The sequence below is a fragment of the Carcharodon carcharias genome, chromosome 17 (assembly GCF_017639515.1).
Source record: "Carcharodon carcharias isolate sCarCar2 chromosome 17, sCarCar2.pri, whole genome shotgun sequence".
NCBI lineage: Eukaryota > Metazoa > Chordata > Chondrichthyes > Lamniformes > Lamnidae > Carcharodon > Carcharodon carcharias.
In genome coordinates this window covers 99,859,401-99,875,652 of record NC_054483.1, presented here as the reverse complement: position 1 = coordinate 99,875,652, position 16,252 = coordinate 99,859,401, and the positions used below count along the sequence as shown (strand labels likewise).

At 40.8% G+C, this 16,252-nt stretch overlaps 1 protein-coding gene across 1 annotated transcript in view; it reads left to right on the top strand.

The window, feature by feature from the left end:
- Window positions 1-2,046: 2,046 nt before the first annotated feature.
- Window positions 2,047-16,252, top strand: part of cfap43 (cilia and flagella associated protein 43) — a 148,214-nt gene continuing 134,008 nt past the window's right edge. The window contains exons 1-4 of the mRNA XM_041209312.1: window positions 2,047-2,103; window positions 6,885-7,138; window positions 7,840-7,936; window positions 9,855-10,022. Coding sequence (XP_041065246.1) covers window positions 2,072-2,103; window positions 6,885-7,138; window positions 7,840-7,936; window positions 9,855-10,022 — 551 coding nt within the window. The 5' untranslated portion in view covers window positions 2,047-2,071. The remainder of the gene's footprint in view (window positions 2,104-6,884; window positions 7,139-7,839; window positions 7,937-9,854; window positions 10,023-16,252) is intronic.

Here is a 16,252-nt window from a genome sequence, read left to right as displayed (position 1 = left end):
TTCAATCACCCAGACCATCTGGCTCCTTTCAATCTCTTGCCTAGCTTAATTAAAACACACACATACACACACACACACACACACACTCACTCTTCTTCACAGAATAGCACAATATTCCCCAAAATATTTTTTAAAAACACAATTCTCACTGTGTGTATGCATGCTAGTCATTAAATGTGACAGGACAGGTGGAGAAAGCAGTTAATAAAATATACAGTATCCTAGGCTTTATTAATAGGGGCATAGAGAATAAGAGCAAGGAGGTTATGTTGATCTTGTATAAGACACTAGTTAAACATCAGCTGGAGCATTGGGTACAGTTCTGGGCACTGCATTTTAGGAAAGATGTGATGGCATTAGGAAGAGTGCAGAAGAGGTTTATGAGAATAATTCTAGGAATAAGGAACTTGTTATGTAGATAGGTTGGAGAAGCTGGGACTCTTTTCCTTGTGAAATGAAGAATGAGAGGAGATTTGTTAGAAGTATTCAAAATCATGAGGGGTCTGGACAGAGTAGCTAAGGAGAAACTTCCCATTGGTGGAAGGAATGAGAACCAGAGGGCACAGATTTAAGGTAATTGGTAAAAGAAACAAAAGCAATATGTGAAAAAACTTTTTCACATGGTGAGTGGCTAGGGTCTGGAAATGTACTGCATGAGAGCGTGGTGGAGGCAGGTTCAATTGTGGCTTTCAAGTGCAAATTAAGACCATAAGACATAGGAGCAGAAATTAGGCAATTGTCCCATCGAGTCTGCTTCGCCATTCAATCATGGCTGATAAGTTGCTCAACCCCATTCTCCCGCCTTCTCCCTGTAACCTTTGATCCCCCTACCAATCAAGAACCTATCTATCTCGGTCTTAAATACACTCAATGACCTGGCCTCTGCAGCCTTCTGTGGCAATGAATTCCATAGATTCAGCACTCTCTAGCTAAAAAAGTTTCTCCTCATCTCTGTTCTAAAGGGTCTTCCCTTTACTCTGAGGCTGTGCCCTCGGGTCCTAGTCTCTCCTACTAATGGAAACATCTTCCCCACGTCCACTCTATCCAGGCCTTTCAGTATTCTGTAAATTTCAATCAGATCCCCCCTCATTCTTCTAAACTCCATCAAGTATAGACCCAGAGTCCTCAAACGTTCCTCATATGTTAAGCCTTTCATTCCTGGGATCATTCTCGTGAACCTCCTCTGGACCCTCTCCAGGGCCAGCACATCCTTCCTGAGATACGGGGCCCAAAATTGCTCACAATATTCTAAATGTGGTCTGACCAGAGCCTTATAAAGCCTCAGCAGCACATCCCTGCTTTTATATTCTAGTCCTCTTGAAATAAATGCCAACATTGCATTTGCCTTCCTAACTACTGACTCAACCTGCAAGTTAACCTTAAGAGAAACCTGGACTAGGACTCCCAAGTCCCTTTGCACTCCAGATTGCTGAATTCTCTCCCCATTGAGAAAACAGTCCATGCCTCTATTCTTCCTACCGAAGTGTATGACCTCACACTTCTCCATGTTGTATTCCATCTGCCACTTCTTTGCCCATTCTCCTAACCTGTCCAAATCCTTCTGCAGCCTCCCCGCCTCCTCAATACTACCTGTCCCTTCACCTATCTTTGTATCATCTGCAAACTTAGCCAGGATGCCCTCAGTTCCTTCATCTAGATCATTAATGTATAAATTAGATAAATTATATATATTAATTTAATTATATTATAAATTAGATGTTTGTTTCTTTTAAAACAATGTCCAGGGGTATGGGCAGAAGGCAGGAGATTGGCACTAGGTGAAATGCTCAATCAGAGAGCGGGTGCAGACAAGATGGGCTGAATAGCGTCCTTGTGCACTGTAACAGTTCTGTGATTCTGATGGACTCAAGTCTCTAACTGGAATATTTGAGACAGAGTTTGTGTATTTCCAGTTCGCTTATGCCACTCAATGGTGATATGTGGTGCAGCAGTGACTGTAGCAGCTTGAAACAAGAAATAGCACTGCAACAAGTTTAGACACAGCTAATTGTAATGTTGGTCAGGCCACATGACCAAGTAATTGGCGAATATTCCATCACACTCCTGATATATGCTGGCGGACAGACCTTGGGGTATCAGGAAGTGAGTTACCTGCTGCAGAATTCCAGCCTCTGACCTGCTTTTGTAGCCACAGTATTCATATGGCTAGTCCAGTTCAATTTCTGGTCAGTGGCAATCCCCAGGATGTTGACAGTGGGGGATTCAGTGATGACAATGCCATTGAATGTCAAGGGGAGATGATTAAATTATTTCTTGTTGGAGATGGTCATTGCTTGGCACTTGATGTGAATGTTATTTGCCACTTATCAGCCCAAGCCTGGATATTGTCCAGGTCTTGCTGCATTTGGACATGGACTGCTTCAGTGTCTGAGGAATTGTGTTTGGTGCTGAACATTGTGCAATCATCAGTGGACATCCCCACTTCTGACCTTTGGAAAGAAGGTCATTGATGAAGCAGCTGAAGATGGTTGGGCCTAGGACACAACCCTGAGGAACTCCTGCAGTGATGTCCTGGAGCTAAGATGACTGACCTCCAACAACCACAGCCATCTTCCTTTCTGCTAGGTATGACTCCAACCAGCGGAGAGTTTTCCCTCTGAATCCCATTGGCTTCAGTATTGCTAGGGCTCCTTGATGCCACACTTGGTCAAATACTGCTTTGATCTCAAGGGCAGTCACTCTCGCCTCACCTCGGGAATCCAGCTCTTTTGTCCATGTTTGCCAATATTTATTTCTCTACCAACATCCATAAAACAAGTTATCTGCTCAATATCTTCTTGCTGTTTTTGGGACTTTGCTGTGTGATAATTGGCTGCTGCATTTCCTACACTTCAAAACAACTTAATTGGCTGCAAAAGCCTTGGTCTATCCTAAGGTGGCTAAAGGTGCTATAGAAATGCAAATTGTTCTTCATGGGCTGGTGCTGCAGGAGAAATGCTGTCCTTCCACTTCTCAGATCCGAATGTAGATTACTCTTCTAATGAATTAGGATACTTGACCCTGTCCCTGGTTAAAACAAAGCACAGTACAGAAATATCTCAAATTCAGCACTGATCTCATTCGCACTCACTGCCACAGAATGGCTGGTGCATGAAAAAGAAAAATATTCCCTGGTGTAGGGGAAATCAGTCTTTGGGCAATGCTGTTGCTCTTATCATGAACCTCTTGCTGTTAAACCTGACATCCTACCCTGGAGCCTGATGTTTTATTCCCCAGCTCTTCTTAGAAGCACAAATTTCGCTAAAACAAAAGCTTTCATTGCTTCAGTCCTCTGTGTTCCTGATCCCAGCTGATGGGATCACTTGGAATACAAACATACTAAAGAGGATGTCTTTATGCGTAGTCTACATGTTTTCCTGGGTAATCTTTTCTGAAATGTGTTTGTTGTATGTTACCTGTAGACTGTGGGTTTGGTGAACAGAATGACCTTCAGTGTTTGGCAGCATCGGCGGAGAAGAAAAGAGTTGACATTTTGAGTCCTCATGACCCTTCAACAGAACTGAGTAATATTAGGAGAGGGATGAAATAGAAGCTGGTTTAAGGTGGAGAGGGGGGTAGGGGGGTGTGGGGGGAGAGAAGTTGGGGGTGGGGTGTGGTTGTAGGGACAAGCAAGCAGTGATAGGAGCAGATAGTCAAAAGATGTCATAGACAAAAGAACAAAGAGGTGTTGAAGGTGGTGATATTATCGAAATGAATGTGCTAATTAAGAATAGATGGCAGGACACACAAGGTACAGCTCTAGTGGGGGTGGGGTGGAAAGACTAACAGGGCATAAAAGGTATAGATTTAAAAATAATGGAAATAGGTGGGAAAAGAAAAATCTATATAAATTATTGGAAAAAACAAAAGGAAGGGGGAAGAAACGGAAAGGGGATGGGGATGAAGGAGGGAGTTCAAGATCTAAAGTTGTTGAATTCAATATTCAGTCCGGAAGGCTGTAAAGTGCCTAGTTGGAAGATGAGGTATTGTTCCTCCAGTTTGCGTTGAGCTTCACTGGAACAATGCAGCAAGCCAAGGACAGACATGTGGGCAAGAGAGTAGGGTGGAATGTTAAAATGGCAAGCGACAGGGAGGTTTGGGTCTGTGACATCTTTTGATTATCTGCTCCTATCACTGCTTGCTTGTCCTTACAACTACCACCCCCCCCCCCCCCCCCCCCCCCCCCCCCCCCCCCCCCCGCCCCCCACCCAACCTTAAACCAGCTTACATTTCATCCCTCTCCTAATATTACTCAGTTCTGTTGAAGGGTCATGAGGACTCGAAACGCCAACTCTTTTCTTCTCCGCCGATGCTGGCAGAGCTGCTGAGTTTTTCCGGGTAATTCTGTTTCTGTTTTGGATTTCCAGCATCTGCAGTTTTTTGTTTTTATGACCTTCAGTGTTTCTGATTTCTTCACCCATTAGGAACGTGCACCTCTCACACTAAATATTGAAATAAATTGTAAATATTCAGTCACCGAGCACTAGTGGGAAAGGGATAGCAGTACTGGCTGAAAGTGTTATCAGAGAAAGGTTTTGAAGAGATTCTTGAAGGAGGGGAGAGAGAGAGGTAGTGAGGGAGAAAGGCTTTATTTAAAACAGAGCTCAAGAGTATGATACTGAAGCAACTGGAGACTCGGCGGCCAATGGTGGATCGGAGAGAACAAGGAGGACACCGATAGGAACAGGGAGATGCATGAGGTTGTTGAGGTAGAGAGGAGTGAGGGGTAAGGGAAATTCAGAGATGAAAGAAAAACCTCAGTTACATGGAATGACTGGAGAAGCTGTGGTTGTTCTCCTTATAGCAGAGTATGTTACGGGGAGATTTAATAGAAGTGTTCAAAAATCAAGCAGTGCTTTGATAGAGTAAATAAGAAGAAACTGTTTCTAGTGGTAGGAAGGGCAGTACCCAGACAATACAGTGTTAAAGTGATTCACAAAACAACCAGGAGGGAGGTGATTAGAATTTTTTTTTAACACAATGAGTTGTTGTGATCTGGAATGTACTGCCCGTAAGGGCAGTGGAAACAGATTAAAAAATAACATTCAAAAGGGAATTGGATAAATCCTGGAAAAGGAAATGGTTGCAGGGCTGTGGGGAAAGAGCAGGGTAATGGGACTAATCAGATAGATCTTTGAATGCCCTGGCACAGGCACCATGGGCCAAACAGCCTCCTACAATTCTAGAAAGGAACTTTGATGTGTAAGCAACTCGGTCATGAAGAAATTTTTTTCAGCACAGTGGCAATGTGGAGCTGAACTTGGTGTAGGGATATAGGATCATGGCAGTTCAGATCAGTGCTACAGGAGGTTTGGAAGCAGTTCCTCCACATAACTCATGACAGTGCAGTAGGACTTCAGAGAATAACAATGTCTAGCAAAATCCAGCTCCTATATCTCTTGGATTAATAACCCTTCATTTTCAATAAAATTTATTTCGGTTTTTATTCTGAACCTTTCTGAGGCAGATATGTTGTACAAAAGGATGTTCACCTTGAACCTTTCCATTGTGCACCCTTCTATGGTCATATTCAGGCCGCATGTCCAGAAGCCTGAGGCACTGTCTGCTTGCAGTCTAGCACCAATGTTACTAAATGAGAATCCCTGGGAGGGTCAGCCTATCTGGCTTTCTGTTCTTCTCCTTACAATCAGGAGGAACCCAAGCCTCACATTGGCTCCCTACACAGAACATTCCAGTCTTTGTGGAATAAAATCACCAACCTGGGATATTAAGTTTGCAGTTCTCTCTGCAGATGCTGACTGATGCACTGTGTTTTTGCAATTTCTTCTGTTTTGTACAAACTTATATCCCTCAATGAAGTTGATATGCCTGTTCACAGTGCCATATTGACAGGGATAATCTTCCTCTCCTGGTTGGTTTTAAGCACCTTATGCCTAAATGAGACTGACTCCATATTTTTAAACTGGCTGATCATTAAGATTTGATTTTTAAAATACTCATCCTAGGTTTCAAATTTGTCCACAGCCTTGCCTCTCCCTATCTCCATAACTTCCTCTAACCCAACGACCTTCCAAGATCTCTATGCTCCTCCAATTCTGGTCTCTTTCACATCTCCAATTTTCTTTGCTCTATCATTGGTGGTTGTGTCTTCAGCTGCTGAGTCTGTAAGCTTTAGAATTCTTCCTCTCCACCTCTGTCTTCTCCGAGCTGGTAGCACTTTGAGTCAGTAGATTCCAGGTTCAAGTCTCACTCCAGGCCTTGAGCACAAACATCAAGGCTGACACTCCAGCACAGTACTGAGGGAGTGCTGCACTGCTGAAGCATCAAAGCAACCCTCCCTGCCTGCTCTGTCAGGTGGATAAAAAGATCCCATGGCACTATTTGAAGAAAAGCAGAGGAGTTTTCCCCAGTGTCCTGGCCAATATTTATCCCTCATTAACATCACCAAAGTAGGTTGGTCATTATCACATTGCACAATTTCAAAATTTTCAGACGATACAAAACTTGGAAGTATTGTGAACCATGAGGAGAGTAGTGTAGAACTTCAAAAGGACATAGATAAGTTGCTGAAATAGGTGGACAAGTGGCAGATGAAATTTAATGCAAAGAAGTGTGAAGTGACTCAGAGAGACAATATAAAATAAAGGGTATAATTCTGAAGGGGCTGCAGGATCAGAGGGACCTGGATGTAATGTGAAAATTATTGAAGTTCGCAGGACAGGTTGAGAGAGTGGTTAATAAAGCATACTGCACACTGTCACCTATTCCGACATCTCCTTATGTAGTTCCTGAGAAGTGCCTTAGGATGTTTTTATTATGTTAAGGACATTATATAAATGCATATTGTTGTTGGTTAGGGACCTCTAAATTTTTAGCTAAACTGTGCAGCTGCTCTGATCACTTTTATTGTTCATTTTCTTCAGGTGGGTGAAAGGTTACACGACACAGAATGTGCTTTTTGTCAATAATAACACCATATGTTACCCATGTGGGAACTACCTGATTTTCGTGGACATAGGCACACAGGAGCAGAAGATGCTGCAATGCGAGAGTGGGAGTATCGGAGCTTTCACAACCAACAGTACCAAAAAAATTGTGGCCTTTGCAGAGCAGCGGTTAAAACCATCCATCTACCTGTACACGTTCCCTGAGCTGATTAAGACCGCTGTTCTTGTGGGTATGTGTTGTTAGAGGATGGGGGTTACTGTTACTTCTCAAAATCATTCCGTTCTAAAGCAATTAATGCTGTTACATATAGAAGTGTTTTGCTTGATAATAACAAATGCTAAACACCACACTGACAGTGATATCATGCAAGACGACAGGAAAAGTCAAGACATACAAATTTCACTGGCTTGGAAGATTTTTCAGAGCACCAGTCTGCAGCACATTCTCTGCTCTCCCCACCAGCATCTTCTCTATCATATTCTTCATTTTTCACTCCTGTTATGTTTCAGCATTACCTCATTCGCTTTTCATGTCCCTTTAGTAAAGTCATCAAAGGCTTTATTTACTCTGTATCTAACCCCATCCCGTAGCTGCCCTGGGAGTGTTTGATTGGGACAGTGTAGAGGGACCTTTACTCTGTATTTAACCCAGTGCTGTTCCTGTCCTGGGAGTGTTTGATGGGGACAGTGTAGAGGGAGCTTTACTCTGTATCTAACCCCGTGCTGTACCTGTCCTGGGAGTGTTTGATGGAGACAGTGTAGAGGGAGCTTTACTCTGTACCTAAACCTGTGCTGGTCCTGCCCCGGGAGTGTTTAATACTGCTGTTTGGTGTCTAGTTATATTCTTAATTTCTAACATTCTTCATGATGAACACCAATGTCACAAAAATCAAGGCACCTTTCTGATGTCACTTGCTTTTCTGTTTTTCAGATGGGGCAGAGTTGGATTACACGCTGCTGGAGATCAGCTACACAGGCTCCTATTTTGCCAGCTTCTCCTCGATCCCAGAATTCAGTCTAACCATTTGGTAACTTGCCTTTTAAAGATATTGAATTCTACTCCACAGTGTGAGAATATGGTATTTGTTATGATGGGTAGTGATTGAGGTGAATAGCATAGGTGCATTGAAAGGGAAGCTAGAGAGTACTGAAGGGTCAAAGTAGTAGAAAGGTATGCTGATAGGAAGTTTCTGTGGAGCATAAACATCATGGATTGTTTCAGTGCTGGACGTTCTCTGTGATCACACTTATTTTCTTACAGCATCCCTCAGGACTTGACATGGTGTAACGTTCATTTTACATAGAAGGAACATGATAGCTGAAGTTTTTGCAGTATCTGGTGCATAGGTTTCACCTCTGAGGTCTGGTTTGAGCCCAGGAAAGACCAGCTGGACGAAACTGCCCTCTGCCTGAAGGGTATAAGGAACTTAAAGAAAGATGGATACATGCGTAGTACAAACTGGCCTTGAAAAAATCTCACTGGTAATTTTTTTTCTTTAATTAATTTTATGGGATGTGGGCTTCGCTGGCTAGGTCAGCATTTATTGCCCTTGAGAAGGTGGTGGTGAGCTGCCTTCTTGAACCACTGCAGTCCATGTGGTGTAGGTAGGCCCACAATGCTCTTAGGAAGGGAGTTCCAGGATTTTGACCCAGCGACAGTGAGGGGACAGTGATATCAATCCAAGTCAGGATGGTGAGTGGCTTGAAGGGGAGCCTTCAGGTGGTGGTGTTCCAATCTATTTGCTGTCCTTGTCCTTCTAGATGATAGTGGTCATGGGTTTAGAAGGTGCTGTCGAAGAAGCCTTGGTGAATTCCTGCAGTGCATTCTTGTAGATGGTACATGCTGTGTGTCAGTGGTGGAGGGAGTGAATGTTTGTGGAAGAGGTGCCAATTGGCATGAAATAGCTGGCCATGAGCATGCAAATGTCACATTGGCACAGTTAGGTTAAAGAACATCACAAGGAAAGAGTGGAGGATGATTTACTCTGTATCAAACCCCGTGCTGTACCTGCCCTGGGAGTGTTTGATGGGGACAGCGTAGAGGGAGCTTTACTCTGTATCTAACCCAGTGCTGTACCTGTCCTGGGAGTGTTTGATGAGGACAGTGTAGAGGGAGCTTTACTCTGTGTCTAACCCAGTGCTGTACATGTGCTGGTAGTGTGTGTGTGATAGGACACTGTAGAGGGGCTTTCTGTATCTGTGCATTGAAAGGATGGTGGAATAAACAGAATGAAGTTTCTTTCAGTGCTTATTAAACAAATGCTGTGCTTTCTAACTGTTTATCTTCCTTCTTTAATAAGTCTGCAAGATTATACAATACAGCTCTTAGATAAAAATGAGTAGAAACCTTGTTGAATGATTTCACTTTTCATTTACAGTATTCTACACCAGCCCCTCTATAAGTCTGGAATAACTATTAAGCCTCCGTTGCCTGATTTTATTTTTCCTATTTATTCCTTTTTGCTATGATGTCCTGTTCCACATGGTGATCTGGCTCTTGGCTAACTATTTCATGCCAATTGGCACCTCTTCCATAAACATTTACTCCTTCCACCACCAACACACAGTAGCCACAGTGTGTACCATCTACTAGATGCACTGCAGGAATTCACCAAGGCTGTGTGCACCGAAGCCTGTGCTGCGCTGAATGTCAGTGATGTCTGGTATAGAGTGTAGACTCGCGGGAATAACTAGCCAAGCACGTGGTAATTTATTTGTTCTTTACCAATACCGTAGCCAGGAGCAGCACGGGACTGACTTGTCCTCACCTTGTCTCCCAGTGTGTTTCCTGGCATTTGGGAAACTCTGGCTCTGATCTGAGGTTTGCAGCCGTGAAAACCTGATACCTTCAACAATTTGGTTTCAGAAGCTTTGCTCTCTGAAAGAATGATAAAGTTTTGCTGGACGAGTCGGCTAATCTATTTTTATTGTTCTCTACTTTCCAAGGAACTGGAAAACCAGCATTCGTCTTTGTAGCGAGTCCATTATAGGCATTCAGCCTACTGTTCTCAGCTTCAACCCCATGAACCAGCTCCAACTATGTCTGGCCAGTGAGGAGTGCCTATTGCTGTGGAATATTGAACGATGTGATGACTTTCACATCTTAAAGCGTATGTAAGTGACATGAACTAAAAAAAGAGTAACTAAATTAATAGCTTGTCACAAGCATAATTTACCATAGACGTCAAGCATAATTTACCATAGATATCTGTGCATATCCTGTTTCAATTATACGTAGGAGAGATAAAGAACAACTTACTTTTATCCAGCAGCTTTCACAATCTCAGGATGTTCCAAAGTGCTTTACAGTGAATAAAGTACTTCTCAAATAAATATAGAAAACATGGCAGCCAATTTGCATGCTGCAAGATCTCTCAAACAGCAGTGTGATAATGACCAGTTCATCTGTTTTGGGATGTTGCTTAAGGGAAAAATATTGGTCAGGACACTGGCCTGCTCTTCTTAAAATATTGCAATGGGATCTGTAATGCACCCGAGATAACACATAGTTTAATGTCTAATTTGAAAGACAGCACCTCCAATAGTGCAACACTCCCTCAATACTGGTGCCAGGAGTGCAGGCCTGAAGCATGACTGACACAACATGACTTTCAAGTGCCCTGACTGAGATTTTACAGGGTATATGCAGAAATTATTGAAAACCGTAATCGTACCAATACATGCTTGATAAAGTTATTTTATACAATCCCATTCCCTTCCCTTTGGTGGGTCAGTCAAACCTACATTTGCAGTTTAATCCTTTATTGATGATTTAGGAGAAGTTTGTACATCGGGTTAGTAGCCTGTTTAGATTTTGTTTTTGCAACACTAAAAGTTGAAGTTTAAAAAATAAAAGATTTCAAGCACGTATAAAGACTACAGTTACTTATTACTATAACAACTTCTAAAATTCCTAACTGACCTGACTCCCAATTACATACCCACTTTAAGGTAACAGTCCAAAATAGATTTCAGATTTAAAACAAACTCAGCAAGTTAACACAGAACCGACTTGACAGTGGAATTCCAAATGGTTTTTCTCCTACTAGTTTTCAGCTACTTTACATAACAGACTTATGCACAAATGGCTGGAGGCTTCTTGAAGGCTGTTTCACACACTCATGTTAGATCTTACATGGCCCCCCCATATATAGCCTTTCATTCTCCTTTATATATGTTTCTCTCTCTTTAATATGTAAATTCTATTGTTCCATATGTCTTTCAAACTGTATCTTCCTTATAATGTAAAAACTTTCATGTTGCCAATATTGTCAGTAGCCTTTGGGAAAAATAAACATATTCCTTAGTCTTGCTTAACTGGCCAGTTGTAAGATCCCTTTGAAATCCAAACAATAAAAATGCAAATTCCCTTCACATCCTACATACTGAACCAGCATCTATGTTTACTCATTAACATGGTGATTTCAAGCTTGCAGTGTACTTGACTGCAAATGTAATTAAATCACACAGACAAAACCACCTATACTTACCCCCATAAACCTACTTCACAATAAACCAAAAAAAAGAAAATTATTATACTTTTGCCACACTCAACTCATCCTACACTATTTACTATACTTATCTATATACCCAAACTGTTACATTACCAGATGTATTCATTAACATAATATATATACAAATCTTTTGTATCAACAGAGGTCATTTTAGTCCATGTTTTAAATGTCCAATTTCCCTTTGAGCTTTAAACTATCAACAATGCATCTGCAATAGATTTTGTCGTCTGGCCACAGATTAAATGGGTGCAGTAATAAACTCCATCTGAACAGCCTTGCACTTTGGTCTCAAAATATGTCCAGAAATTTTAAAGGAATGCGGTCTGTATAAATAATTGTTCCTGACTAATTGTTTGCAGCATAAACCTCAAAATGCTGCAACGCTAACATCAGACCCACAGTTTCCTTTGTAATCGTTAATATCTTCTCTGCTGTACATTCAACTTTCGTGAAAAATACCCTATCGGTTTCTTAATTCCAGTTTCTTCATACAGCACCAATGCCTACATCACTTGTATCAACAGCAAACTTAAATTGCTTAGCATAATTAGGTACTGTCAAAACTGGTGACATATTCAATACAGTTTTTAAACTGTCAAATGCCTTCTGACACTCCTGCATCCATTGAAACTCCTTGTTTTTTTTTTAATAGTTCACTCAATGGAGCAACTGCACTGCTAAAATTTGGTACAAATTTCCAGTAAAACCCACTCATGCTCAGAAATCTCAAAACTTCTCATTTTGTTGTAGACACGGGGAAATCCACGATAGCCTTGACTTCCACATCCCTTGGAGCCACCTAACCATGTCCAATGGTATGGCCTAGATATGTAACTTGCACTTTTGCAAACTCACTTTTAGCCAAGACCATCACCAAATTAGCTTCTTGCAGTCAATTAAATAATTATTCCAGATGTTGTAAATGCTCTTCCCATGTTTGGCTGAAAACTATCAAGTCGTCAATATAAATAGCGCAATTGCTCAGTCCTGCAATTACTTTGATTGCCAGTCTGAAATATTGCTGGTGCATTTTTCATACCAAATAGCATGACTTTAAACTGATATTGTCCATCTGATGTCACAAAAGCCAATATATCCTTTGCTCTCTCCAATAATGGTACTTGCCAATATCCTCTTTGTAATAAACCTTTCAATCTTTGTGATGAACCTTGATTGTCCCACTTTCTCAATGCAATCTTCCAACTGTGGTACAGGATATGAATCCACTTTTGTCACTGCATTCACCTTTCGATAATCCACCACAGTCTTTGTGTTCCATCTGGTTTTGGTACCATTACCATAGGTGAACTCCAGTTACTGCAACCAGACTCAATTATGTCATTTTGATGCATGAATTCATTTTCTTTCTGTATTTGTGATAACTTTGCTGGACTTAATCTATAAGGATGTTGCCTTATTGAAATTGAATCCCCGACACTTACATTATGTCTAACTAAATTTGTTTTCACCAGCTTTGTGTGACTGCGATAGCCTCATCAAATCACCTTCATGCTTGTCTGGAAGGTAACTCAATACTACATTTAAATTTTTAAGTACCCCCTCATTATCCAATTTGGTTAGAAGAAATTCAATTTCAGAATCCTGCATTTCTACCTCCTTTCTTCTTAGCTACCACTGCTAATACATCCTTTTGGTTCTCTTTCCTGTTAAAGTACTTTTTAAAGCATATTTAAATAATACACCCTCTACTTCTTTCTTCTATCTGGAGTATTTATTAAATAATTCACTTCACTCAGTTTCTTTTCAATCCTGTAAGGCCCACTAAACTTTGCCTATAACGATTCACCCAAACTAACACTTTTTTTCCCAGCAACAAAACTGCGAGCTATGACTCCCCTATCCGCCTTCGTTTTCATCACTTGCTGTGATACCTTTAAATATTCCCTAGCTAACTCACATGCTCTGTTCAATCTTTCTCTGAAATTTGTCACATAATCCAGGAGAGTAGTTTCCGGATTTTGACCCACCAATTTCTCATGAATCAACTCCAGTGATCCCCTTACCTCATGACCATAGACTAATTCAAAAGGACGAAATCCAGTCAATGCATTAGGAGCATCCCTAATAACAAATAACAAGAATGGAATTCCCCATCCCAATTCTGTGGATAGTCTTGACTATAAGCCCTCATCATGGTTTTTAAAGTTTGATGCCATCTTTCCAAAACCCCTTATGATTCAGGATAGTAAGCTATTGATTTAAACTGTTTTATTCCCTAAACTGTTCATTACCTCCTTAAACAGCAGTGACATTAAATTTGAACCTTTACCTGATTGTATTTCTTTTGGTAAACTATATCTTGCGAAGAATTTAGTCAACTCTTCCACAATTCTCTTTGCTGTAATATTTCTCAAAGATATTACTTCCGGAAATGTTGTAGACACATTATTATTAGCAAATACTGATTTCCACCTTTAGTCTTAGGAAGGGCTCCTACACAATCAATCACAACCCTAGTAAAAGGTTCCTCAAAGCTTGAATTAGAAGTAAAGGTGCTGGCTTAATCACTGTTTGTGGTTTCCCTATCACCTGACATGTGTGACATGTTCTACAGAATTTGACTACATCTCCATGCAATCCAGGCCAATAAAATGTTTTTGTATTTTTGCCTGGGTCTTCCTAATTCCTAAATGTCCCCCTATTGGGATTTCATGAGCTACTCTTAATATCTCATTTCTGTATCTAGATAGTATAACAATCTGATGCACTTCCATTCATTTTTCATCTGCTGAAACTTGATATGGTTACCACTTCCTCATTAACACATTACCTTTAAGGTAATAACATTCTGGAATACATTCAACCTCTGTTTCTGAGTAAGCTGTCTGATATAACTGCTAACTTCTCCCTCTGGAGGTTGGGTTTTTGCATTTCCATTTCTCATTGAAATACTCTTTTTCTCTTTCTTTTAATCTCTCTTCCTTTTTTTTTCTGATGCCTCTAGTTCAAGGTTTTTTCATTCCCTTTGCTTGTTCAAGTTCAAACTTCTTCGTTTGTAACTTGAAGTCTCAGTTCCTCCAGCTGTGACTCACTAGTGTCAGCTATCACTTCCAATTTCAAATGCTGTGCTATCACTTAAGCTACGTTTGCTTTCTTTTCCCCTTACAGGTAACTTCAACTGCAATTTACCTGTCAATTCTGTTAACTTGTCCAATCAGAGTTATATCATCTACTTCCAAAAAAGGTTTTAGCCATGGATACAGCCATTTTTTGCAGTCTCACCACTTTAAAATTCCTCACACCAGCTCCTGAACTCAGTGTGCTTCTCATACTCATAGCCTTAAGATTCACCAACTCCAAACCAATCAAGGAATTTCAAATATCACAGGAAGAGCTCCCAGTTTGTTACGAAATGGCAGATGATTGTGCCAGCTAGACCAAATCCACAAGGGAAACTTGGTCGTGCTATCACAATGGTTTTGCAATTTGTATATATTAGGAGAGGATGTGTGCACTGAATTCAGAAGTAATAAGTCCACCAAGACCTTTAGAGATTTAAAGAATTAAATTAAAATGCTTATTAAAAAAAGATTTCAAGCACATATATAAGACTAAAATTATTTATTACTATAACAAACCCTAAAATTCCTAACTGACCCAACTCCTAGTTACACACCCTCTATAAGGCAACAGCCCAAAATAGATTTTAGATGTAAAATAAACCCAATAAGTTATCATAATACCAATTTAACAGTGGAATTCCAAATAGTTTTTCTCCAACTTCAGTTACCTTACATAGCAGACTTATGCACAAAAGGCTGGATGCTTCTTGAAGGCTGTTTCACACACTCCTGTTAGATCTTACATAGCGCTCCTTACATAGCCTTTCATCCTCCTTTAGATATGTTTCCCTATCTTTAACGTGTAAATCTATTGTTTCACATGCCTTTGAAACTGTATCTTCCTCATAATATTAAAAACTTTCATGTTGCCAATATTGTCAGTAGCCTTTGGGAAAAATAAACACACACCTTAGGCTTGCTTATTTGGCTAGTTTCATACAGACTAGAATCCCTTTGAAATCCAAACAATCCCTTCACACCTTGCATGCTAAGGCAGCATCCATGTTTACTCATTAACATGTCAAGCAGATTTCTACACCTAGCTTCTTTTGATGATTTCAAGCTTGCAGTCTGCTTGACTCCAAATGTAATTAAATCACAGACAAAACCACCTATACTTACCCCCATAAAGTTACTTCATCACAATAAACCAGAAACATATGAAAATTATCATATTTTTGTCACATGTGTGAAGAAGCCTTTGGATAGGAGATGCTGCAGATAGTGATGAATGCTACTGATTCATAATACATAAGAACATAACATAAGAACTAGGAGCAGGAGTAGGCAATTCAGCCCCTCGAGCCTGCCCCGCCATTCAGTACGATCATGGCTGATCTCATTTCAGCCTCAACTCCAATTTCCCGCCCTCTCCCCATAACCTTTCAACCCATTACTCATTAAAAATCTGTCTATCTCCTCCTTAAATTTATTCAGCGCCCCGGCATCCACTGCACTCTGAGGTAGTGAATTCCACAGATTCACGACCTTATGAGAAAAGTAATTCCTCCTCATCTCTGATTTAAATCTACCACCCTTTAGCTTAAAACTATGGCCTCTCATTCTAGAATGCCCCACAAGGGGAAACATCTACTCCACGTCTACTTTAGCGTCTTATATATCTCAATTAGATCTCTTCTCGTCCTTCTAAACTCTAGTGAGTACAGGCCTAAACTGCTCAATCTCTCATCATAAGACAAGCCCCGCACCTCTGGAATCAATCTAGTGAACCTCGTCTGAACTGCCT